The sequence below is a fragment of the Notamacropus eugenii genome, chromosome 1, assembly GCF_028372415.1.
Source record: "Notamacropus eugenii isolate mMacEug1 chromosome 1, mMacEug1.pri_v2, whole genome shotgun sequence".
Lineage (NCBI taxonomy): Eukaryota > Metazoa > Chordata > Mammalia > Diprotodontia > Macropodidae > Notamacropus > Notamacropus eugenii.
Genome location: NC_092872.1, coordinates 612,729,030 through 612,755,884, shown reverse-complemented (window position 1 = coordinate 612,755,884; position 26,855 = coordinate 612,729,030). Strand labels below are relative to the sequence as shown.

Sequence of the window (26,855 nt, the reverse complement as noted above, 5' to 3'; positions counted from 1 at the left end):
TTTTTAATAAAAATAGCATGAAATTTTAGAATGAATAGTTTCATGAAAGTTCACAATTCTGTGACCATCCAGTAATTGTAAAGAATGACACTTATTTGTCAATGTCTGCTATTACACTTATTATTTCTGTATTGTAGGGAACTATGTGCTCAACTACCTTGCCACTCGGCCAAAGCTGGCTACTTTTGTGACCCAAGCACTTATTCAGTTGTATGCTCGAATTACAAAGCTGGGTTGGTTTGACTGTCAGAAGGATGAATACGTCTTCAGAAACGTAATCACAGATGTCACAAGGTTTTTACAGGTGAGATTTTTTTTTTTAAATATACTTTGCCACTTCTTCCCTATTCTTTAAAAATTAAATGATTTAACCATCTGAGGGGTAGCTCAGCAGCAGCTTCCTCAGGAATGTAGTAGCTTTAGCACCTGAAGTTCCTATGCAGACTCTCTGCCCCAAATAGAGAGTGAGAATGATAAGCACAAAACCAAATCTTGTTGCTTTTATTTCCACCAGGATAGTGTTGAACACTGCATCATTGGAGTGACGATTCTGTCTCAGCTAACCAATGAAATTAATCAAGTAAGTGCTACAGCCTTCCTCATTGAAGTAAGTGTTCTATTTTTTTCTTTAGTATTGCTGTTTTCTGCTGTGTGTGGGATGATCTTTTTGGCAGTTGTGTGCTTTTGCGGTAAGTGATTAATGTCCTTTCTGGAACAGAGTTGGTTGGTTGGCTTTTTCTCTACATTCACAACCTTCCTTAATCTTAGTGCCACATTCTTCTTTCCATTTCCAAGTATTTGACTCTGCTTTTCCAGTTTCCTTAATGATATTAGTGTTCATTGTTAAAGACAAGAGCCATGATGCTGAAGCACCCTATTCTGTGTTAGCAGCATTTTACCTGTGAAGGCAATTCAGTCCAACAGGATGAGTCACCAGATCCTTGCCAATATCCTTTAGGTGCCTCTCTATTCCTCTACAAATTATTAAATCTTTATACTCATTAAAAAATCTCAACCATCTTAACTGTTATAAAAGTTATTGCCCAGAATGCTTTCAGAATACATAAAATAATCAGTTTTGTACCAAATAATTTTAAAAACACTAGGGGGAAAGTGGCTATTTTAATTGACTTCACAAATTTGTTTAAACAAAATGTTTTTTTGCCCTTTGTCTTGGGACCTATACAGAATATGCTGTTGAAAAATGAATTCTGGATCTTCCTAGTTTGTTCATTTGTTACATAGGCCAATATTAATTCATATTAGTTGTACCCCTCCTTTAAGTTGTCAACAGATTAATTATATTAATCATGCTATTGCTTATATACTTTGCAGACATTTTTATTAACTCTGGCTCTGAGAAAATCTAACATAAGTTAGATTAACTTAAAACTTAGATTTCAGTTTTGCAGTTTGTAGTCTACTAAAGTCAATATCATGTTGTTTTGTTGCATGCAATTCCTGTTACAGTTAGTAGTAGGTAAGCATGAGTTATCCGAATTAGCATACAAATTTTCCTGGGTTTCTTCACTTTCATTTTTAAATATTAGCTTCAGAGTTGGCAGTGTGACATTGGGGTTAAATAGCTTAACCTCTCTGTAAAAAGGTTATAACTCTCTGATGCCCCTTTTAACTTTAAATTCTATATATTTGTGCTATTAAAGTGTTTCCACACATTTTATTATCTTATCCTTCATAAAGGATCAAGATGTGCACAACCTGTGCTTCTCATTTAGACATACGATGCATAATATATTTCTGTCTCAACATTTAGAAATAATGAATTGTTTATTATGTATGATCCAGCAATATGTTTCCCAAAACACATAGATGCAAAAATAAGATACTAGAAAGATTTGGAAAGTGTTTTCAACATCAAATGAGATAATATATCTAAAGTGCTTTGCTATCATCCATACATATTTTCAAGTTGTTGTTTTCCATTGTGTTGTAGTGGCTGGATTTAAGACAGAAAATAGAATTCAGTGGAAGTTTTTTACAACCTCCTTCACTTCCCCCACATAGAACAAACTGAAGAGAGTCCCATGGTTTGATTTTCCTTTTCCCAAAAATAATTGCTGTGTGACTCTCTTAGTGGGGCCAAAAGAAAACTGGCTTCTTTGAGACATAGCTAGTGCGCTCTGAACTTCCAGAGCAAATATCTAGGAAAGCAATAAACTGCTGAAGAAGTACGTAAGTAAGCACCATAACCTATGTGCTTGTCACTTGTTTAGTGTTCTTACACATATTCAAAAGAAGCTCTAAATGTAGTTTACATGTAGGTGGGAAATCAGAATCTATACGAGGGGTCAATGAGAGAATCATACAGAACAGCATAAAGTGATAATGTATGTGATGCAGACTGCGAAAACTAAAGTTCTACTTTAGGGCACGGTGACAAGTTTTATGTCTCCTTTATGAGGACCAGCCTAGGTAAGTCAGAAAATACTGTGGGTTGGCCAAACTGTACTAAAATTACCGGCCTCAGTAATTCTCAAGGGCTATTGGTGGAGCTTTATGAGGATTTCAGTCTGAGTCTGGGGGCAAGAGGGATCTTTCCATTGATTTAATCATGAGCTCTTGAGCTGTTAAAGTACTACGTACATATGGGTAAACCATATTTTACTGCGGTTAGTACTAGGAGAATGTTTCCAAGTTAAACAGCTAATTTAGCACGTGGTAGTTGTTTTATTGAGATGCAGACCTTGCTGCAGTGTCCACTTTGAGGTTCAGCTATAACCTAATGAAGATTATTAACATCTGTTAATTTAGTAGTAATGATGATATTACCTGGCTTAGTTGAAGAAGAAAAGAAAAGATGTTTTACATGTCAGTTCTTCATCTCAACTCTTCTTAGTTGTATTTCTTCATAAAATCTAAAGTGATTTCCTTTTTGATTGCCGGGAGCTAATTTTCCATTGTTCCCCCTTGTTTGTTCTTTGTGATAAAAGGGCATGTAAGTATGTAAAATATAGACTGTAATTAAAATTGCTATTTTCAGTCTTTAATATGGAGCATATGGGAGAAAGTTAGTATTTTTTAAAATATCTAGAATTTTTTTGCCTGCTTTGTTTTTTGTTAATGAATTCTAAACTTGGATTTGGTTTATTCACTTTCTGCACAGGCAGACACCACCCATCCTCTAACCAAACATAGAAAAATAGCCTCCTCTTTTCGAGATTCATCATTATTCGATATCTTCACTCTCTCGTGCAATTTACTAAAACAGGTGAGATTGAAGGTTGGGTCCTGCCTTATATATTTGGAGAAAGGAAAAGTAATTTGAGGTGTGTTAAGATTTCTTTCAATTTAGGTGTTAATCTAATTCATGAAAAATTTATTAAATACCTGCCACGTGCAAGGAATCCTACCTAAGTACTGGGGCTATAAAGACAAAATGAAAAATGTTGCCTTCCCTCAAAGAGCTAAAATTCTTCTGGGAAGAAACTTAAGCATCACCCTCATCTTTTACATCCTTGAGAAACACTTTGGTGCAGTGCAAGGTCTGCTGGGTTTAGTCAGAAGACCTAGGTTCAGATTCTACTTTTATCACTTAGTGATCTATATGATCTAAGGGATGGCACTCACCTTCTTTAGGTCTCAGTTTCCCCATCTATGAAAGGAGGAGATTGGACTAAATGACCTCTACAATCCCTTTCAGCTCTAAATATGCAATTTTCCATAGTGCCTATCTTAGAGGATTTTTAGAGTACCATGCCACAGTGATAATTATTACAAGCCTATACCGCCCCCCCACCCAGACCCAGAGCAGTTAATTGGCTACCTGTCCATCCTTTTCTCTTTTGAGATTTTGTTTATAACCAAAGTTTAAAACGTTATGCCTTTTGTTGAAACTAAGTCTCTCTATCTTGCCCAGGCTGGAAGTGCAGCACCACTTGCCTAATCCTACTGCTAATTGGTATGGAAGTTTAATCTACTCTCTCTTTCCAACCTAGGCTAGTTCATCCTTTCTTAGGCAACCTGGTGGCTCTCTCTCTTCCCAGGGGCTCCCTCTGTTAGTGCCAGATTTATTATGAACAGCCAGTGAGTTTTAGTTTTACTGTAGCTCAGAATTCAAGAGATCCACTAGTGTCAGCCTTCCCCAGCAGCAGAGATTATAGGAAAACCAAATAAAACCTTCCTGTAAGAAGAATAAGCACAATGTTGCTTAGCCTCCTTGTACTCTGGGAGGATATTTAGGCTGCACTATGTTAATTCACAGAAACTAAGCTGGTTTGACTATCTCCCACTGAGTGAAGTACAATAGGCAACATCTATAAGAAGAGGATTTTTAGGGTTGTTTTGAACATCCGTTCAGGTTTTCTAACCTGGAGGGGGAAACTGATATTACATGAGGAAATTAATTTTTTTAAATGAGGAAGTCAGTTGGCTAAAAGTTGCATAATTTATTGATGGAAATGAATTAGCAAGAAAAGTCTTGTCTACACATCAGTGACTCCATTTGAGTACTTTGTCCCATCAAAGGCTAAATGGAATTTGTGGAGTTGTGTGACATGGTTAAGGAAATAATTTAGTCTCCAGATTTTTCTGTTCATTTTTGTCATTCTGTTCTCATTTTCCAGGATGCCCCAATTTTTAGAAACAAATCAGCATTCTTTCTCTTGTGCCCTTTTTTACCAGTTATTTCCACTGCTTCAGAATTCCCAGAGCATACCCAGGTCATACAACTTTCCCAAAAAAGTCTTTTAGTTCACATTATTTTTCTTTGTCAAGGAGAAGCGTTTTATATGCCTGGAAGAAAGATGTCAAACATACGCATACCTCTAATAATACCAGCTGCAATTAGCTAAAGCAGTGACTGAAATGTATGGATACTGTCACTCTCATGAACTCCTGTTACCATTTACCTCTTTAGCTATGTGTCTTGAACTCAAAACTTTCCCTATTTTGGATACTAATACTCTTGGCAAAATTGTATCATCAGAAAAGGATGTGCAGTTAGCTGAGGGACTTTTTTTTTAAGACAAGTTTACAATTCCATCCCCAATATTAGACCTGCCAGGAGCTAACTGGCTTTTGGCCCACAAATGAATTCACTTGGTATCATACTATGATTCAGAATTTCTCTTGTTCATTAAGTCAACAGAAAAATCTAGTGTACAGTCTTTGGAGTTTGACATGTCTTTTTAAAAAGGGAATCTAAATTCTAACTTAATTTAATGTTGCCTAACACTTCCTTTTCTGCAAGGGTTGGTTAAAGATGCCCATGCTTATAAAAAAAGATTTACCAAACATGAGAATTTCTCTACCACCCTTCAGATAGTATGAGTTCCCTGAGCAACATTTCATTATTGTCTCCCCTCTTCCCTCCCCCACTTTCCCCCCATGGCAACACCTGCCCTGGTAGGTAGTGATAATGGTATGGTAACTGAAGTGGTAGGTAAGGAACCACAACTTTTGGCTGATGGGTCAGTTTTGTCAGCATTGGCATCACTTGGGTTTCCTGAGTTCATCTTGCTATTTGTTTTCTCCCCTTTAACCAAGAGTGTTAGCAAGTGGTGACTATTCTGTCCACAAAAAGGATAGATTTTGTGTAAAACTGAATGATTATTTATCCGTGTATAAATATGTTCTTTGTGGGGAAATAACTTTGATCTGCTGAAATGGGAATATTCTTTCAATCTCAACTACTTGTTTTGTATATGTTTAAAATCTCCTGATCTTTACAGGCTTCAGGAAAAAACCTGAATTTGAATGATGAGAGTCAGCATGGTTTGCTCATGCAACTGCTCAAACTCACCCATAACTGCCTAAACTTTGATTTTATCGGCACATCAACAGATGAGTCCTCAGATGACCTGTGCACAGTACAAATTCCCACTAGTTGGAGATCAGGTAACAATTAGAGAATTGGAAAACAACCTCATCACCTGAAATGGATCTGTTTCTGAGACACAGTACTGACAAAACCATTCAAGCATCTTCTCCGGTGGAAATCCTTAAAATCTGAGGGGGAAAATTGGGGCCTGTAGCTTCTCATAGAGAACAAGAAAGAATTATGCCAGCAAAAAGAAACCAGAGATGGCTCGTGAGAAGGAAACCTTTACATGTGACCTTCTTAGAGAGGATTTCTTTAAGGGGTGACAGCTCTAGAGATGTTTGATTAACCTTCTGCATTAATCATTTTAGGGAGTTGTATTTCTCATTTATGATTTTTTATAGTGTCTTAAGATCTTGTCTATTTATATTTCTGAACATATGAAAATCCTTTCTCTTCAGCATCATTTTAATAGATCCCTTAATGCCATTTTGCTTGCTCCTCTATTATCAGTCTTAAATCTATTTCTTAAGGGATCTAAGAAGTCTAATTTAGCTTTGTTTACCTTCTATGGGAATAAACATTTCTGCCCTCAAAATTTTTTTTACCATCTTGAGTAAGCATAAGGGTATATTTGCATATATTGCCAGAAGTATTCCAACAAACAATGATGCAAACATATTTAGTAAAGTGCTTTTTTCTGTTTGTTTTAGCATTCTTAGATTCTTCCACCCTGCAGCTGTTTTTTGACCTGTATCATTCCATCCCTCCTTCATTTTCACCTCTGGTAAGTCAGGACATCAGTCCCTAAAAACAAAGGTCGTCAGCATTGATGAGTGAGCCTTATTCAAATATCTTTCAAGGCATTTGCTTCAAGGTGATATAGTTAGACCAGGGATAAACCCTGTTGAAAACGTGTTTGTTAGAAAGATGTGATTAAACTTACTTTAGGCCAATTAAGCCTGAATGTAAAATATTTGTCAATCAACCAGACACTGAAGATGGTCTGTGTTTTGTTTTGTTTTGTTTTAAGTACCATTATTAAATCTGAGTTTAACTTGTACCTCACATTGCTGTGAAGTAAAGTACCTCTTCTTCCATAGTTGGACTATTAAAAATCAGACTGATTTCTTCAGACATACATTATAGAAATAATGGGTGAAAGGTATACCCTGGGGCCAAATTTGGATGCCTACACAAGCAGTATGGAAACTGCTTGTAAATGACATGCTGTCCTTTTAGAACAATCCTTAACCTGGACAGACTTCTTCAAGTCCTAAAGTTTTATTTGTTCACATACATAGACACCAAATAGCAAAGGAAGGAGAATTTTATAGCTACATGATGAAATATCTACTGTTTTTCATTGTTTCCACAATGGAACTAAGGCTCCTGGATACCTTTATGCTTTTCCAGGTTGCCAAAAAGCTATATCTGTCACAGAAATGTTAATTCAGTGCAGGTAGAAATGATGTGCTTTTTTATGGATATGTCTTTACACTGCAACTTAGCTAAGGTTGATAAAGTACAAAAAGGTTTGCTAAAAAGAAAAACATAGGCCCTTAAGCAGAAATCTAAAGCAATTAAGCTATTAATTGCTTGGAGTTTTAAAGCATTAAATATGTACATCGGCAAGAACAAGAGAGGAACTATTAAACTGGGCAGGGAACAGTGAATCTAATTAGCAGCTATGAACAACTTGGTTCTAATGTTCCTATCTCATAATAAAACTGCCCGGATAGCCTGAGTTATACCAGTCTTGATCTTTCTATGCCATTAAAATTGGAGAGCCCAATGAGGTATAAAATAGATGCCATTATTAGAGATGAGGAAGGCTTCTTTAGTTAAGAGTATGTGAGTAAAATAACCAGTTGTACTATCTTCAGTTCTTTTTTTCTGATTAATTTCTTTCCTTTTCTGTTTTTAGGTCCTATCCTGTTTAGTACAAATTGCTTCAGTCCGCAGGTCCCTGTTTAATAATGCAGAAAGGGCAAAGTTTCTCTCTCATCTTGTTGATGGTGTTAAGCGAATACTGGAAAATCCACAGGTGAGAGTGCCACATTTGGCAATAGACTAAAAAAGAGTGAATCTGAAATTCTCCAGTACAGTGGTGTCAAACTTAGAAATGGAGCCCCTAAACCACATAGAAGACTCTAGTGGGCTGTATGTTGATTTTAAAAAACACGAATTAACACATTTGTTTTATTGTACTTTTATTTATTTTGTTAAATATTTCCCAATTACATTTTCTTCTGGTTCAGGCTGCAGTCAGGAGTGTTGTGAGCCAGATTGTATGTTTAATACCTGCTAAAGTATGCTTGCTTCCAAGCATGGATATGCTTGAGTTCTCTTACTCTGCATGATGTGAGGAACTTGGGGAGGGAATGGATAACTCTGATTATCATGGTAAATTATTATAGCGCTAAATTTTAAAGGAAGGAACCATTTTAGCCAAAATTGAGACTATTAGCATAGTAACCTTATATATATAACCTCATAGCTGACTTTATATAGTGCCTTTAGATTTGCAGAACTCCTTACAAACATCTCATTTGGTCCTTCTTGCTGCCCTATGTGGTAAATATTACTGACTTCATACTGACTTTTTTTTTTTTTTTTTTTTTTACAAATGAGGAAACTAAGACTTAGAAAGATTAAGTGACCCATACAAATCAAGCAGGATTTCAACTCCGTTCTCTCGTAAATCCAAGTCTAGCCAGCCCCCTTTCCACTATGCCATGCTCCTGCATTAGTAATTTTTTTTTGCTTTCAGATATGCTTTTTCTCCATTCCTAATCTACTTTAACTAGTAGTATGCTGGAAGGAGATAAAGGTTTCATCCTAAAATACCAAACTCTGCCCATTCTCTTGTTAATGAAACATTCTCTAACTTTGTATCTATTTGCTGTGCTTAGTACTTCACTTGACAGATAATGTAAATTAATTTTTTGTGACCTAGAGAAATGGTCCTTTGTCCCAAGTATGTCATTAGTAATCATTATAACTTTAGACAAGCCTCCTAACCTTAATTTAAGTGAATCAGTTTTTCCTCATCTGCATAATGGAATTAGTAAAAGTCGCCTTTCATTTATCTGAAGGTGATCTTTACTTGACATAATTGATGTGAAAGTCATCAAAAAAAAGTATTTTTGCACTGTGTAAATATAAGATGTTCTGGATAAAGATTCATCTCAGGAATTAAAAACATTCACTCTCACTTCCTACCTCTGCCCTTCCCCCTCTCCATCATCCCCCTCCAAAGAAACTCCACACATTTACTGTACAATACTAGGAGTTGAAGTACATGACACTCAAACTTTCTTTTCCTTCTCTCCTCCCTTCAGAGTTTGTCAGACCCAAACAATTACCATGAGTTTTGCAGACTTCTGGCCAGATTGAAAAGTAACTATCAACTGGGAGAATTGGTAAAGGTAGAAAACTACCCTGAGGTTATCCGGTTAATAGCCAACTTCACAGTGACAAGCTTACAGGTTTGCTTTGGATTTTATTCCTTTCTCCTTGTCTACAGTGTTCTTCTGCTGCTAATTGATTTTACCTTTGTAGGAATACCACCCACTTTTTTTACCCACTCAAAGACTGACCAACCCAAGGGCATGGTGAACTCATTTCCCCTCACAACTACATTTGATTTGGAGGATTCAACCAATTTGTTTTTCAGGGACCGGTTTGGTGGTTATTTTAGCCTTTTAATTTCCCGCATTTTCACTTACGCTTCATTTTCTGGAGATAATTCTAGAGAATGAACAGAGAAAATGAAAAAGACATTCAAATTCAATTTATTGGGGTGAGAATGTGGTGATGTAAGAGGTTGAAGATCACTAAATTTTGACTGTATTATTCCTCATTAAACAGTAATTTAGAGCTAGCTTCATTGGTATTAAAACAATTTAAATGATGATCTCTAAAGATATTGTGTGAGACTCTGGATTTCCTAAAGTATTTTTGGGCCATCCAGTCTTGTAAACATTTATTAAACCCCTACTCTCTGTCAAGCGTGGTGCTAAGCTAAGACAAAACAGGAAAGAGGGTCACGGTTGTCTTGTTGTGTGGAGTAGAGACCATACAGAGAAGCATGTGCAGAATAGATTGAACAGCATAGCCCAGTTTCTGCCTTCTATAAAGGAAGACGCTGGGAGGAGTTTGGTACTCTGCCCTCTAGCCTTCCAGTTAGAGGGGACAAGAGGCTAAGGGAGGTGCTGTCAGTCAGTGCTTGTGTGTGGGCATTTGTTTTCAAGTAAAATGCCAGTAAATAAAACTTGAATAGGTAAACAAGGAAGTGCCTTTCATTAACTAAAAACAAGAATTTATATTCCCACTGTGTTCTCCAATCAAACCTGACATATGTGAAAATGACAGCTGTTATCTTAGTTGTTCCTTTTCATATAGACTTCCTGCATCCGATTTTTTACTTTACATCAATAAATGCTAATTTTTATTATACCTTTCTTGTTTGTTTAAAAAAAAAAAACTTAATTTGAATCAGAAATGCTCTTTTTTGCCTCTAACACTGTTGGAGTCTTAATTTGTCTAATTTTGCTTCACTTTGAACAGGGTTTTCCTCAAATATATGTAATGGGAGAGGGAAAGCATTTTCAATGTTTTCAATTTTAAGTTAATATATGTTCCCAAAGAAAAACATTTGGTCATAATACGTGCATACATATAATAATACTGATAAATTAACTTGAAGTAATATAATGTTTTTATCAGGACATAATATGTTACAATTTTATTATCCCACATCAGTTCTGCAAGTTATTAATTAAGATTCCCTTAAGTGGAAGTAGTAATGTACAGGATGGGGGAGGTATTACTAACCAAAGAAGTCCTCTTTTGAGTATTTAGGCTAAGTAATACCTTTTCTAAAAGAGTCCTAACTACTATGTCATTTTACCAGTGTCATAGCTCACATAATCAAATGCACAGTGTAGCAATTTAAGTCAGGGTGGGAGGGGAACTGAGTCTCTTGAAGAAGTGCTGAAAAAGTTGTATCTTTCATTTATTTTCTTAAGTACTTATCAGTTAAAATATCCATTAATGATCTTTTAATCAGAAAAATATGGTGGTTAATAACTTTGAAGTGGAACCCTTATCTGTACTTCCTTTGAAGTTTTATTTTGACTCCTTTGGAAGTGCTACATGTAGTCCATGGAGAATTGAGCAAAAGGAACCTCACTTGAATGGTATATTTTCTTTCATCTTCAGGTGCTTTATTCTGAAGTATGCTATATTGCTTTTGTTATAAAGACTGACAATAGATAAAACCACCTTCTCACTCCTCATTCCCTAATTTTTAATATGTTTTTAATATTTATTACTTAATAATTGGCAGTACAAAAATTACTCCTGGGTTTGGTTATATTTAGTAAAAGTTTTCCTTTCAGCTATGAAATATGTAACCAGCAAAGAAACTTAAAAAATATAGAGGTCTTAACAGAGATGGAACTTTGGTTTTGCTCTAAGGTTATCATTTAATAAATATATAACAGTCTTCAAGTCAAATTTATTTTTATCCTAGTTTGCTTAACATAGGGTGGTCAGGTGGTAGGAACAGAAAGAAAGCTTAAAAATTATCTTTTAAACCATCTAAGATAGGATTCCCTCACGTGGCCAAGACATAAAGATTAGAACCAGAGGATTTAAATAGAGGAGATTCTAGTTCAATTAGATTGCCACAGCCAGGTTAGTCATAGAGTATTTATTAAGCACCTCCTGTGTACTAGTCATTGTGCCAAGCACTGAGGATACAAAGAAGAGAAAAGCAACCCATTCCTTCAAGGAATTCACAGTCTAATAAGCAGACAGCTAGGGGTAAACAGGATATACGAAATAAAGGGCAATGGAGTATCTTGTTCAAGGAACACCATGGAGGCCAAAGTCACCGGATCATAGAAAGGAGTAAAGTCTAAAAAGACTGAAAAGGTAGGAAGGGGCCAGATTATGAAGGGCTTTAAAAGGCAAACAGGATTTTATATATGTTCCTGGAGGTGACAAGGAGCCACTGAAATTGATTATAATGGTGATATAATCAGACCCCAATTTTAGGAAGAGCTCTTTGATAGCCAAGTAGAGAATGGATTGTGGTGGGGAGAGACTTAGGAAAAAGAGACCAACCAGCAGACTACATCAGCCTTACAGATGTGAAATGATAAGGGCCTATGCCATGGTTCTGGTAGTATCAAAACAGGGGACATAATATAAGAAATGTTGAGAAGGTGGAAATGACAGCACTTGACTGGATATGTGGGGTAAGAGAGTAATTGAAGATGCCACTTAAATTTGGAGACTTGGCTGGGGGGATGGTGATATACTAAACAGTAATAGGGGAGATTTTGAGGGAAACGATAACTAATTCAGTTTTGGATATGTCAAGTTTAAGATGTCTAGGACGTTCAGTTCAAGATATCTAATGAGCAGTTGAAGATATGAGAGTAGAGGTTAAGTCTAATACATAGTTTTGAAAATCATTAGCATAGAGATGCTAATTGAATCCCCCAAGATCACCAAGGAAAATAGTATAGAAGAGAAAAGGGCTTAAGATAGAACCCTGGAGGAAATCCACTGTTATTAAACTTGACCTGAAGTTGCAACAAAGAACACTGAGAAGGAATTGCCAAATAGGTAGGTGGAGAACCAGGATACTCATGTCACAGAACCCTAGAGAGAAAAGAGTCTCAAGGAGAAGAAGGTGATCATCTGTGTCAGAGGCAACAAAGAGAAGTCAGTAAGGATGAAAATTAAGAAAGGACCATTAGATTTGGCAGTTGAGAGTGTTAGTAAGTTTGGGGAGAGTAGTTTCAATTAAATAATGAGATCAGAGAAACCAGACTATAGAGAATTAAAAAGAGTATGAGATGAAAGTAAGTGGAGTTAACTGTTTTTTATCATATATGGCCTTTTCAAGAAGTTTAGCTGTGAAAGGGAGAAGAGATGTAGATTGATTGCTAATAAGGATGGATATTAAGTAAGAGTCTTTTTAAGGAGAAGAGAGATATGAACATGTTTATAGATAGTAGGGGAGCATCAGGTGGTCAGGGAGAGATTGAAGAAAAGTAAAAGATTGCATTTGTGGGACTTTGGGGAACACTAAGATAAGCCCCTAACCCTCTTAGAAGTTCTCACCTGAGAGAGTGAGAGGAAAAGAGCTATAGAGCAACTGTTTCCTTTATTTTTTTAAAAGTAGGCTCATATACCATATTATATTGGTTTTAAGTTTTTTTGAGGGCAAAAACTGCTGTTTTTCATCTTTGTATCCCCAACACAATGTGTATCTCCCAACACAGTGCTTTTTATTAAAATGAAGGGAGTTATTAAACTATATGCTTCACAGAGAGCAAAGGTTGGGGAAAGGCATCCTTAAAAAAAAAAAAAACAACTTATATTCCCTTTGTTGCAGCATGTGGCCAATCTGTTATTATTCAAAAAAGTAAAAATAATCCTTCCACCTTTTGATTCTCCTTAGCACTGGGAATTTGCCCCAAATAGTGTGCATTATCTCCTGAGTCTGTGGCAGCGACTGGCTGCCTCTGTACCCTATGTCAAAGCCACAGAACCCCACATGCTGGAAACCTATACCCCTGAAGTCACCAAAGCCTACATCACATCACGCTTGGAGTCTGTGCATATCATCCTAAGGTAAGGGAGCTGAGTCACCCTAATTATCCTACCCACAGCCTGTCTGATACCTGAAGTCTACTATGTCACCCCCCTGCCCTCGCCCCCCCCAAAAAAAAGCTTGAGTCATAATTATGGCTAATACAACTAAAGCCTTATTTTTCCTTTTGTTTCAAGAAAAAAATAGAACTAACATGGTACTTGATGTCATACTTTTTGAGAGGATAGCTATTTATTCTTCATTATCCCCCTGGTTTTTCTACTTTTTCACCAGGCATGGCTTTTTCTTTGAAGATAAAAGATATCAACAAAATCTTCTACAAATTCTCTTTTCACATGGGAGAAACATTTGTAGAGCAAAGTTGAAATAAAAAACACATTATGTACAATATAGGTATTAAATATCAAAGCCCTAAAGGTCTAAATTTTTTTAAGATTTAAGTAAGAGTTTTATTTCCTCACAAGATCTTATGTCACTTCTAACTCCAGGATCACTGAAAAACATCCAAAAACAGCCATGACTGTGATTGAAGAAGATGCAAACCCCATCAGAAAGACATTTTATAAAATGAAATAGTTCTTCATCTGGGAGAACCTTCCTATTGCAGGTTGATTGCTACTAAGTGGAATTCTCTTGGACTCTCGAGACTTAGCTTTTGATTTTCTCTCAGTATCTTAGCTTGTTCAGGTGCAAATTCGATTAATGTTACGTAGCTGTGGTCTTGGTGTTGGTGATAGGGAAGAGAGGGAAGGAAGTGAAACATTTATTAAGGGCCAGCTATTTGCCAGGCACTGTGTTAAGTAAGCACTCTTACAAATATTCTCTCATTTGATAGGAAATAGGCAGCCCCAAGACAGGGTAATTAGATTTGAAATTAGGGCTGGACAGGTGTGTTAAGAGGCTTTCACAAGCCAATATACAGAGTCAAGGGATTAAGGTAGGAACTAGTAAGTCAGGGTTTATTGTGACTGAGGGCCAAAAGTCTTATATTCCAGTGATCATCAGAGTTTTAGTCACAGAATCTTGGGGCTGAAAGGACCTTAACAATTATCTAGTCCAATCTCCTCATTTTTACAGAAGAGGAAACTTAAGATGGAATGGAATAACCAACTCTCAAAAGATCAGGGCAGGCAAGAGTAAAAAGTCAAGCAATTAGCTATGTTTAGCTTCAAAGATGAGAGATAGGAGAAAATGGCCCTGCCTCACTCCTTCACAGAGAGAAGAGGTCCATGAGTGTGGAGCATTCAATATGTTTTCCAACTTTTTCACTGTATTGATCAGTTTTCAGGAGAAGGGAGGATTCATTCCTCTTCCTCTTTTTTTTCTTTAAAAAATTGTTATATGGAAAGATTGGTAAGGAAAATAGAGGGATAACAAGGGAGATTTTGGTAATGCATTAAACAAAATGTACAAGTGAACATGTTTTCAGAGTAAAGGCTATTTGCTTTCTTTCCACTTTTCTGCTTTGTATGGTTTAATGATTAGGATCTCTAAGTGATGGGGAAAATGGCTGCAGGTAGAGAATTGACATTATCTGGGCTATCTTCCCTTTTATTGAGTACAGAGATGGTCTGGAAGACCCGCTGGATGATACAGGCCTGGTCCAACAGCAGTTGGATCAACTGTCTACAATTGGTCGCTGTGAATATGAGAAGACATGTGCACTCCTTGTCCAGTTGTTTGACCAGTCAGCCCAGTCGTATCAGGAGCTGCTCCAGAGTGCCAGTGCCAGCCCCATGGATATCGCAGTGCAAGAAGGTGAGTGCTTCAAGCAGGATCTTCCAAAACTGGCTACATGACCTTTAATGGGATTGAGCATGCAATCAGGACTCCTTTTCTAATACTGCATTTCTTTTCTCTTCAGAAGGGTCTCTGTTAATCAGTTTCATCTGTACACCAGAAGAAATATTTTTAGTCAAGTGGAACATAAACTCTAGAGAAATTTCAAATTTCATTTGACTAAAGCAAGGCTTTTATAGACCCTGAAATATTACTGTTGCTAAAAAAAAAAAAAAACAACACACATTTCCCAAGATCAGTCAGTTCAGTGTCTCAAAGTAGCCAAAAAAAAGTGTATGTTGGGAAATCTCTTTTTGGCCCTGGTCACTGAAAGAAAGTTGTATTAACATTGCTTTTTTCCATTGCAGGACGGCTAACATGGCTGGTTTACATTATTGGTGCAGTGATCGGTGGCCGTGTTTCATTTGCGAGCACAGATGAGCAAGATGCCATGGATGGGGAACTGGTCTGTCGGTAAGTGCTTTCTCAGACTCCCATTCTGCAGCATCTCTTCTGAGTTGTAAGGCAGCTGTGACAACCTGCTTCTTCTATGGCTTTCTTCCTCACTCCTTGCAAATGAGCTAGTGAAGCAGATAGTAGTAATAGTGGTGGTAGTGGTAGTGGTGGTGGTAGAGTTCAGATGTAAGCAGAGTCCCAACTACAGTTTGTGGAACATATATGGTCTCATAAGGAAGGCTGAACCAGGGACCTGTTAATATAGTATTAGAAATGCCAAAATGGAGCCTGGCTTCTAGTCTGTTCAAGGGCACCAAAAAATGTTAGGTGAAGTTGATATGTGGACCTGTTATTGGATTGACATAAAATACTAACAGGAAATACTTCTAAGAGATTGTCACTGTTCTATGGGTGCCTCTAGAATTAAGATCATTGGCCTGTCTGTTGGTCCGTTGATCTATGACCATAAATCCAAACAGGCCATACAGTTTCCTGCTTACAAGATTTCTGATGAGTTCATTTAACTGGGATTCTCATTTTACAAATAATCAGTCGCAAAAATGTTTAATGACTTCTCCACTGAACTGAGCCAGAAATGTCGTCATATTAGTAACTCTGAAAACTTGTAATAAAATAGAGACTTAAATGCACATCCCTAAACATTGGTTTCATTGGAGAGGGCTACATTCCAACATAGTGTTTTAGGATTATTTGGTCTTAAGACAGGCTCGTCAAACACCACACTTGAAAGTCCACTTTGTAGTTTAGGGGTACCTTCTAGAAATCCTACTTCTTTCTCCTTCTGTAGCTACAACTTATTTTCATATGCTCTTTTATTTTGCCTTCAGCTTCATAAGTGTGATGAGTTCAGTTTCATTATCTTGTGGCACTTTTTTGGAAGTTAGGGAAGGGAATTTATGTATCTTTATGATTCTGTAGCCAAATTCAAGGGATGCGCATACGTGAAAATTTGGAGTTTGAAAGAAGAGACCTTAAAAGATAATACAGTCCACTCACGTAATTTTGAGAGAAAGAAAATGAGACCCAGAAAGGGAAAGGGTCTTAACCTAAGGTGAGAGAGCTTATTAGTGGCAGAAATAGCTGATTTGGCAGAACTCAAGTGTCTTTAACTGTTAGCCATTGCCTTTTTCCCATTATACTACAGTGTTCTGCTCAAGAGTTTGTTTTAAGAAATATTAAGTGTTTCTGTTTTTGTTCACACCCATGACTTCATTGGTGGAGGGAATTTGAATGAGGAAACTTTACCAGTCCAAACCGGCAATTTCTCTTTTTTTTCTGAATAACCAAGATTTTCTATTATATCATAACCAATGATCTATTCCACAATATAAACTGCAACATTTGATACAAGCTACCCTGCCTCCCTGAGGGGAAAAAAAAAGAGAATGTGAAAATACAGTTGTGGCAGTTACTTACAGAGCTGTGTTCCTTCTACATCTCTAGTGCATCAGTGTCATTAGAACCTAAATGTCTGAATCCCATATGTTAACCCAATGCTAAAGCACTAGCACACTATTCAGAATAGGCAACTTTTCTTAAGAGAGTTGCCTGGGCACTTGAAGTTTAAAGTGACTTGCCCAGGTTTACACAATCAGTGTGTGTCACATAAAACTTGAATCTAGGTTTTCTTGATTTTTCTAGACTACTTCATATTCACAATACCATGCTACCTCTTAAATAATGGGAGGTATTAGTATCTAGCTGCTTATTCATTCCTGGATTAAAGTACCTGCTTATAGGGCATCAATGGAGAATTTACTTCCCTCAACAGAGCCCAAAATCTGAAAAGTAGTTCTTTTAAGACTGGCAAATAATCTTAAGGTATTTCAGAGTAGATTATGTCTCCTAGAACATCCAGGACTTATTGCTATTGAGAAAGTCATTGCTTCTCTACCTCTAGGGTACTCCAGCTGATGAACCTGACAGACTCTCGCTTGGCCCAGGCAGGGAATGAGAAGCTAGAGCTAGCCATGCTGAGCTTCTTTGAACAGTTCCGTAAGATCTACATTGGGGACCAGGTGCAGAAATCCTCCAAGGTAACAACCACTGCCCACCAGCATAGCTTCCCCCTTTGGGACTCCCAATTTAGGTGGGGGCTGGTGACATCCTCAAGACTAGGTACCAGACTGAGAGCAGACTTCCACTCTTAAGGCTTCTGAATTCTGAAAGTCTGCTCAGCATTCTCAACTTCTGTCAAAGAAGATGTGCCCAACAAGCCCCAAGTATGGGGATTTATTTATATATATATATATATGTATATGTATATATGTATATATATATCTGGGTGGCAAAGAGTAAGATTTGAGCAGGCCTCCTTCAGAATTAGGGCATTGTCAGCTTGGGTAGGATGTTTCAGTGTGCCAGTGCAAAAAGACCTGCTCACCCTTTCAGCAGGTGAGATATTTCAACATAACCCTTCATGCCCCTCCCATCCTTAGGTCTAAAAGAAAGTGTTGGTGAATGAATGTGAATATTTTGACTCCTCTCTCCCTGCTGCCCTTTTTTCTTTCACTCTTTTAACAACCAGCTGTATCGCCGACTCTCAGAAGTCTTGGGCTTAAATGATGAGACCATGGTCCTGAGCGTCTTCATAGGAAAAATGTAAGTGTTGGAGCTTGCCAACAACAGGAGTCAGGCCAATGCACTTCCTGTTGCAACAGTTAATTTGTGATCCTGGCAATGTGTTGCCAGTGCTTTGGTCTTTCAGCCTTGATTGTTTTGCGTCAGAGCATTGTGCATCTGAATGTGTGACAGATTGTGTTTAGAGATGTGGCCCGGCCCCAGAGCATTCCAGGGTTGCCCAGAAGGGAATTTAATTTCATCCACTATAGACTCTCACTTTGGCGTTAGGGACACAAATGAAAACTGTCACTTGTTATTACTTAAATGGGCACATACCCAGTCAGTGTTTATGGTCTTTACCAGGGGTTCATACTTGCTGATTTTTCAGCCAGTTAAGACTCACCTCAAAATGGACCTCCTTCTTTGAAATCTAATACTGTTAATTGAACCCAACCCTGAAGTGGAACTTCATTGGCCGTTTTCTTTAGATTGAAAAGACAACCTTATTTTTGTGCCCTTTGGTGACATTTCTAGGAGCTGTTTCTTGAACCACGTGTCAGGAGCCAAATAATCACACCCAGGGCTGTGTATAGGATGGCATTTTGCCTTCTTCCCTTCCCAAACCACACTCAAACACATGTGCTGGTTCAGACAAAATTAAACCAAACAAGGTGGGTCTAAAGGACTCTTCCAATCAGGAATCAAGAAGCAAGGGCTACTAGAATTCTGCAGCTGACAGTGGATGGTGCAGGTGTAGAATTGTATACATCTGCGTGTTATCACTGCCGCAGCAATCTCTTACCCTTGCTGCAGAAATCAGCCCTGGAGTGCCCCAGAATTCCAAGGGCCTGGGTATGGGCCAGTATAGCTTTGGAACCAAGTAGTGAAGATTATCTGAGGATAATTTTGTAGTCATCAAATGTAAGTACAGTGACTTTATACCCATATTTTGTGGTTGTGATGTCTGTGAATTGTTGGAAGAGACTTTTGATGGATAATTTTCCCCTAGTTCCTTCCTCTAGGCAGCAAAGAAAGTAAAAGGTTTGTTTTTTTGTGTTTTGTTTTGTTCTTAGCATCACCAACTTGAAGTACTGGGGCCGCTGTGAACCGATCACCTCTAAGACACTACAGCTTCTCAATGACCTCTCCATCGGATATCCTTTTTATTCATGTCTCTAGTACCTCAATCCTGTGCACATAACACAAATAGCAGCATGCCTCACAATTACAAATTGTGGCCATCCACTCATTTGGTCCTAGTTAAAGTTTAGTGCAAACTCAGATATTTTTGTAGCAGCAAAAGATAAATAGCCAAACAGAAGAAAATTCCAGCTCACAAAAAGGGAACAAACTATTTAATGTAGGTTTCTTCCTGCCATTTCTTGGAATTTTAGTACGTATTTCCACGGCCATGGCTTTCCCTAGGTTGCCCTTTCAATTCATTGGCAGAATCCTAGTTAGGTATCTCTGCAGGAAGGATAGAGAACAAGTTATCCAGCCCTCTTGGATTTCAGACTATTAGAACTTTTAAGACTTGCTTTGCCTCAATCAATGTTATTGCAAAAAGAAAGCCTTGCTTTTCCTCTCCAGAAAAATGTGACAGGGAGTCTTGTCAGCATTCTACTCTTGGACAATAAAGTTTAAATATACATGGGCCAGGCAGCCTTGAATTTTTCTGTTTTTTATACTGATACAGTCAGATATTTTAGATACAGGATTTCAATTATCCAGTTTCTTTACCCTAGCTCCACTTACTTTTTCCTTGACTCCTCTCTCTCTCGTCTCTACGTACAGCAGTGTGAGGAAGTTGGTGAAACTTAGCGCAGTACAGTTTATGCTGAACAATCACACGGTGAGTATCTTCTTTCCTTCTACCAGGTCTGTCTGACCTGCAGACCCTACGCACACGCTGGAGTCACCTTCAGAGTGGAGTTACTTGATGCTATGCTGCAGCAATAGTAGTTCCTAATTTACATTCCCAAATTATAAAGAATATTTAAAAGATGTGTAATCCCTCAGCAAGCATTTATTAAGCACCTATGAAGTGCTGGGGGTGTCGAGAATTCATTGCCATCACCACAGTAAAAGGCACTGTGTGGAACTACTCCTTGAAGGTGGTAAATCTAAGCACGCAAAAATCTCTGGCGTTAACTTTCTCTGCTGATAAATTAGCTGCAAGTAGCAAAAAGTAACAACCACCAATTCCTTAAAAATGTTCAGGTGGCTGTCAGCTGCAAAGGTCTCACAGATTCCAAGGCTCTTGGCTTGTAAACTGTCTTAACTCATGCAACTCATCTATTTGATTTGTTCCTTTTCTTTAATAGAGCGAGCACTTTTCATTTTTGGGTATTAACAATCAGTCCAACCTGACAGACATGCGGTGTCGAACTACATTCTACACGGCACTTGGGCGCCTCCTCATGGTGGATTTAGGTACTACAGTTAATCCTAGGGGTTCCTTAAATTCTCATTGTTTTATATTGTGTTCTGGACATAGGAAGCACTGAATTTGTAAGGTGTTTTCTATCCACGTTAACAGAAAGCTTCCTGAAATGGCAAGGTCATTTAGCCAGAGGAGGAAGGAAATTTGAAATGCTATAATATAGCTCCATGTAACTGAAAGATAAACATATGTCCTTGAAATTTTCTTCTGATGAGCAATGATTTTTAAAAGTCTCTTACTTGTAGGGAGGCTAGGAGGCTTGCAAGCAAGGTCTGGCAGCTTTTCCCTTTATATTTCACATAGACTTTTCCTTCTTTAATTGGTACCAAATCCTATAGGAGTGTCCTACTTAGAGGTAAAGGGCACCTCTAAAGATAGCCTGAGGCTGCTAAGTTCTCCTATCCCATCCTGTTTTTTATGTGTTCATGACAGTGCGGGATTGAATTGTTGGCAGGGGGCTGACACTTTTGGGTTTTTCTTCACTCCTAGGGGAGGATGAGGATCAATATGAGCAGTTCATGTTGCCTCTTACAGCAGCATTTGAAGCTGTTGCCCAGATGTTTAGCACCAATACTTTCAATGAACAGGAAGCAAAGGTGAGTCTTCTCTCATTGATCAGTTGGATTTGAAGGTATTCATTGGACGAGGGATTAAGTTAGGCATCACTGCAGACAATAACAGACCTTCTGTCATATATCCAGTGGTTTTTAATCAGTGACCTAGGGTTTTCCCATGGCCATCCATAGTTATTGTATATGAATATTGGCAATGTTCATGTTAGATTTTACTTCTTACAACTTTAGAGAATTGTCATCTCTTAATTTTTCTTTATTATTTTACTACTTACCCACCTTGTCACTTAACCCAGAGCAACCTCAGCATCCCAGTTTAAACACTAGGACCTTATCACTCTAAAGATTCTTTATAGTTTCTACTGCTTTTAGAAGAATTGGTTTCAAATTCCAACTCTGGCAGTGTGGCTTTTGGCAAGTTTACCATCTCTCTGAGCCTCAGTTTCCCTCTATGTAAAATGGGAAGGTTATTGTAAGGAGAGTGCTGTGCAAACCTTTAAAGCGCTATATAAATGCGAGTTTGTATTACTGCTCCTGTTTCTGATATTACAGGCACCAGGGCTAAGCATAAGTGACAGTAAGCCATGGTCCAGGAAAAAGATCATTTACTTTTGCAGATATATCCCTGGTATCTTTTTCTTCATATTCATAAAGCCATTTCGTTTTAATCATCAGTGGTAGCAGGCGAGTCATGTCAGTATCAGTAATCCTCTCCACACTGTACTTTATTTTTTGAAGTATTGGTACTGAGTTCTAATCGATTGTATTAGCATTTAAGGTAACAAACCTGCCCCAGTATTAAAAATTTTGTTAAGGTAATTTTAATGAAATATAGGTCTTGCTGCTGTAGCCCCAGCTGATAGAACAGCTCTGGTAATACTAGAAAAGAAGTAGCCTAAAGAATCATTGCTGTTACCCACTCCTTTCCTACAAAAGGCTCTCAGAACTACCTAGTGGCTCTTCTGTCTTTATCACTATAAATGAAATCTTTCAGGTTGGCCACTTCTTAGCTTTTAATTTGGGCCTGTCACATAAACCCAGGGGTAGCCTTGGCCTACCCATTGTTTCCTTAAAGCTAAGCTTGTAGCTAGATCTACTTGAGAAACATTATTTGGTTGAGTCATCCTGCCCCAAGGGCACAATTCCTTCTGGACTCTCTGGTGATTTGCAGTATTTTTTGAGTATTTTGATAGGGGCTTCATGCCCACTGATAGACCAAAAAAGCAGTACCGTATAGAGAAACGCTAGACTGTGAACTAATTTGGAGACCTGACTTGTTCTAGTACTGTCATTAACTGAGGAGCCTTGAGCAAGTCAGTTCTCTTTGAGCCTGTTTCCTCATCTAGAAAGTGAGGATTAGATTGGAGGGAGGAACTCTAAGATCCCTTCTATTTCATACAGTCTTTAATTATGTAAATGCTGAAGATGCTTAGAGATAACCCTGCTTTCAAACACATGAACTTAAAAAGACTTTGATACACATTTAACTCTTTTATGTGGTATGGAATGGCTCTTGATGCCAACAGCGTGTCATGATGTAACAGTGCTTTGTGCCATTATATAGTCAGGAAAGCAACCAGGTTTTGGAAAATATAGCTTTTCTACTCTTGTACTGAATTGATCATTTAACTCTCCCATTTTCACACATGACACTTATTTGTAATCTTAAAATTTGTATTATTTTCAGTTAAAGTAATTCATTTCAGCTATTTTAGAACTGGGGAATTAACTCCATTTCCTTAGCACTTACATAAATGCAAGTAAGTTCTCTAAAGCTAGATGATTTCCTTATGCTGACACATAAATGAAAATGATAGGGAAAGAAAAATTTTTATAGTAAAGAGAATTTGACTGTGGAAACATTAAATCCCCAATGGTTTTATCTTCATTAAAAATAATGATCATACCTCTGTTTTTTGCTACAGCGAACTCTAGTGGGCCTAGTAAGAGATCTGAGGGGAATAGCTTTTGCCTTCAATGCGAAGACCAGCTTCATGATGTTGTTTGAATGGATGTATCCTGACACGGAAGGGAATTGGTCTACAGTGAGAATTGACTAAAGGCTATTTCTTCCATAGGGTAGAATTGGGGTAGGCTTTGTGTGTCAGTAATGATGGGGTGGTGAGGAATTTTCCTGTATTCACAGGAAGCATTCTATATATAATCTGTTGAAGAACAGGTAGTTTGGTATTACTTAATGTAGTCAGTAAGTTCGGAGGGTGGGTAAATAAGCCACTCAGACTTCTGTTAGGCTCAAGATGAGTAAGTGCATGTGTACCTCAACAGTCTTACCTTGAGACATTTCCACGCACATTTCACTTCAAATAAGAGTTACAAGTTACTAAGAAAAGATATGTAAGACCATTCAGTGGAAAGATCCAATTAGAAAGCCTGAGTTCTAGTTCTGGCTTTACTTCAAATTGTGACCTTGAACAAATAATGTATTTGATGAAAATAAGGCACCTAAACTTCAAATCAAGAGAATAGCTGGTTCTCTTAGTCATCTCACTGAAGTGATATGAAGATAAATGAGAATTTAAGAACTTTGAGCTCTTTGGGGAAGAAACTATGTAAATTAATAATATATTTTGTAAATTAGTTGTCTTTTAATGTGAGTTTGCTGTATTGGTTTATTGTTCACAAACCAGAGAAACGTGAGTCTGGCGAAATTTGTTGTTGGACCCTTCCTTTTTCTTTGGCAGATGCTCAGAAAATCGTTTTAAATCTGGGGCCTTTTGAAATAGTGCCCAAAGGAGGCTTCCTTAGCTTACTACTTACAGGTACCCATCTTACATGCCAATCCTTCAGAGGGCAATTGAACTTTGGTACCATGACCCAGCCTGTACTACACCTGTACTCAAACTGATGGCTGAATTGGTACATAACAGGTAAGCTTGAAAGGAAAGTCACAGAGTAAATCTCAAGGTAAATTGCTTCTTCTGATGCCCCAGGCAGACTTTGTGTGTACTTTAGGATTCACTCTCTAAAAGCTAACCTATTATTTCCTATCCCTTCACTCATATCGTCTCTCCTCTAGATAAAAGAAAAACCTACCTAATCACACACTACATTGATCCTAGTAGAGACATCAGCAAACACATAAAAATCTTCACCAGTTAAAACTGTCCTAATTAGCAGGCTTACGACAGGCTTTTATCAAAAGAAGTAAGATCAGAAATCTTAGTTCAGGAATAGAAGTTTGACCAAACTGAAAACAAGAGGATTTAATTATTAACTACCAAGTATCTGTGAGATAACAGGCAATCCATAAACAGAGGAGATAGTCCCTTTTTTATTTATTTGAGTCAGAAGATCTTTCACCATGGTATAGAGCAGAAAAAAGGAATATGGTGTAGTGAGCAGTTAGGAACTCAAAAGATTTTTAACTTTGGCTTCAAGCTCTGACTTCCTTTTTGACCTTGAGCAAGTCCCATTCTTTAGTTCTATTAAGAATAGTCTCTGGGCAACCTCTACCACTTTAAACACCTATGCACACTCGTACTTGCCACAGAAACCACGATGAATGAAATCATGTCTTTAAATTTAAAGGTGCTATTAAATGACTATCAGAGACTAAAGAAAGAACAGTGTTTTCTGTCTCCTTCTTGTCTTTTCAATTTGAGTGAAAGGCAGAATATCTAATGTCACATCCTTCAGTATACAAGTAGCATACCTGGTTCCACACCATTGAGCTCATTAAACTTTTTCTTTGAGGGGAAGGAGATGGGCCTAACCCCAGATTCTGTGTCCTGTGTATATGTCCTAATACACTAAAAACTAATCCAGGAAGTCCAATAATAAGCTTTTCCAAAGCACCCAAGACAGGATAGGATACAGTTTGGAGGGTGGAAGGGTGAGGAGTGGCAGGACTTCTTAAAGTTACATTGACCTCTCTAGCACCACACTTGACTCAACAGTCTCCCATATTCTCTGCTCAGGTCCCAACGACTTCAGTTTGATGTCTCCTCCCCAAATGGCATTTTACTCTTCCGGGAAACCAGCAAAATGATAACTACATATGGTAGGTACAGTGGAACAGCTTTGCCTCCTGAGAGGATTATAGTTTGACTACAGAATGGCAAGCAGAAAATATAAGCTTTAGCCTGACTGAGAGCTAGGCTGACATTCCCAGGGATTTATCTAATTTGAGTTATCAGATATTTCTGAAGTGCTCGCTATGTGCAAGGCAGTCTAGATGACACAGGTGAATAGGACTGGTCCTAAGAAACTTTGTTACATAATGCCTTGGGGCAAAGGCAACAAACAGAGGCATCTAAGAATTGTCCAACATTCTAAATAAGAAAAGGAAGGTACAGAGTGGCTTAGCAGTTTTGGGGGGATAATACCCCCAAATATTGGGTTCCTGATGATTGGAGGAATACCAGGAACAGAAAGGTGTAGTGGACTTGCAAAGATATCCGAGCAAGAACCCTCCCTCATTCACAGTCATAAGTTTAATGTCTGTGTCTAGAAGCTGATTTCCTTTCAATGTGTAGTTAGTAATTAGACCAAGAATGGAGAAATGTACCACCCAGTCAGATATGGAAAAGAGAGAATAACCTTGCTTACTCACCTCAGCAATATATCCTTAGCTTAATCATTATTACATTTAGCCAATTTGCATTTTGGATAAAGATACTTGTTAAAATTCTTCTCTTAGTTTCCGTGACTTTCTCTGGAGTGACCAGGCCAGGGACTTAAATGCCAAGTATTCTGTGTCTTACATATGTTTTATGTGTTTGTGCACTCAGGAAATCGCATCCTGACACTAGGAGAAGTCCCAAAGGATCAGGTCTATGCTCTGAAGCTCAAGGGCATCTCCATCTGCTTTTCCATGTTGAAGGCTGCCCTCAGTGGAAGCTACGTCAACTTTGGGGTCTTCCGTCTCTATGGAGATGATGCATTGGACAATGCTTTACAGACCTTCATCAAGCTGCTCCTCTCTATCCCACATAGTGACCTCCTGGTAAGGCCTAAATTGTACTGGTAGAGTCTAGGCCTTCACTTTCATTCAACCTTTCTCCACCTAGAGTTAGGATTAACTGTTTTCATTTTTATTCATATAAGTTAACTATGTTTTGTGTTCTTTATACTTCAGTTAAGTATCAGTAAATTTTCCTCACCCCAGCACCATATCTTGTATCAGTTCATATAAAGTCTACTCATGTTTCTTTTAATTCTCATTTCTTACAGTCAAATCCCAGTCCACAACATTCAATACCAGTTTGTTCAGTCATTCCCCAGTCAACGGAAACCCTTTTTGTTTCCAGTTTTTTCCTACTACAAAGAATTCACCTACAAAGATTTTTGTACATGGGGTGCCCATCTGTCACTCACATACTTGGGGAATATGCCAGTATATCCCTGGACCTGAAAATATAAGCAGTTTAGTAGTCTTTAAAACATAATTCAGAATGATTTTTAGAAGTTGCCATTAGTAGCTCCACCCAATATTTTAGTGTACCTATCTTTGTAGTGCACCTTTAAGTGGTAGCTATTTCTTTTATTGCCTTTGAAATTTTTGATGTGTGAGGTGAAACCTAAGTTTGAGGTTTTTTGGGGTTTTTTATTCTCTAATTATTAGTGATTTGAAGGGGTTTTTTTCAT

General features: G+C 37.8%; 1 protein-coding gene across 2 annotated transcripts in view; it reads left to right on the top strand.

Annotated features, from left to right (window-relative positions):
• XPO7 (exportin 7) overlaps nt 1–26,855 on the top strand; it is a 90,128-nt gene that overhangs the window by 56,787 nt on the left and 6,486 nt on the right. For both annotated transcript variants that reach the window (XM_072634943.1, XM_072634942.1), the window contains exons 4-23: nt 138–304; nt 515–580; nt 3,125–3,229; nt 5,691–5,856; nt 6,493–6,566; nt 7,707–7,826; nt 9,124–9,270; nt 13,263–13,435; nt 14,980–15,173; nt 15,563–15,668; nt 17,572–17,707; nt 18,199–18,272; nt 19,307–19,387; nt 20,022–20,085; nt 20,558–20,666; nt 21,166–21,272; nt 23,174–23,262; nt 24,029–24,136; nt 25,187–25,269; nt 26,000–26,214. In XM_072634943.1, the coding sequence (XP_072491044.1) occupies nt 138–304; nt 515–580; nt 3,125–3,229; nt 5,691–5,856; nt 6,493–6,566; nt 7,707–7,826; nt 9,124–9,270; nt 13,263–13,435; nt 14,980–15,173; nt 15,563–15,668; nt 17,572–17,707; nt 18,199–18,272; nt 19,307–19,387; nt 20,022–20,085; nt 20,558–20,666; nt 21,166–21,272; nt 23,174–23,262; nt 24,029–24,136; nt 25,187–25,269; nt 26,000–26,214 (2,384 nt within the window). The remainder of the gene's footprint in view (nt 1–137; nt 305–514; nt 581–3,124; nt 3,230–5,690; nt 5,857–6,492; nt 6,567–7,706; nt 7,827–9,123; nt 9,271–13,262; nt 13,436–14,979; nt 15,174–15,562; nt 15,669–17,571; nt 17,708–18,198; nt 18,273–19,306; nt 19,388–20,021; nt 20,086–20,557; nt 20,667–21,165; nt 21,273–23,173; nt 23,263–24,028; nt 24,137–25,186; nt 25,270–25,999; nt 26,215–26,855) is intronic.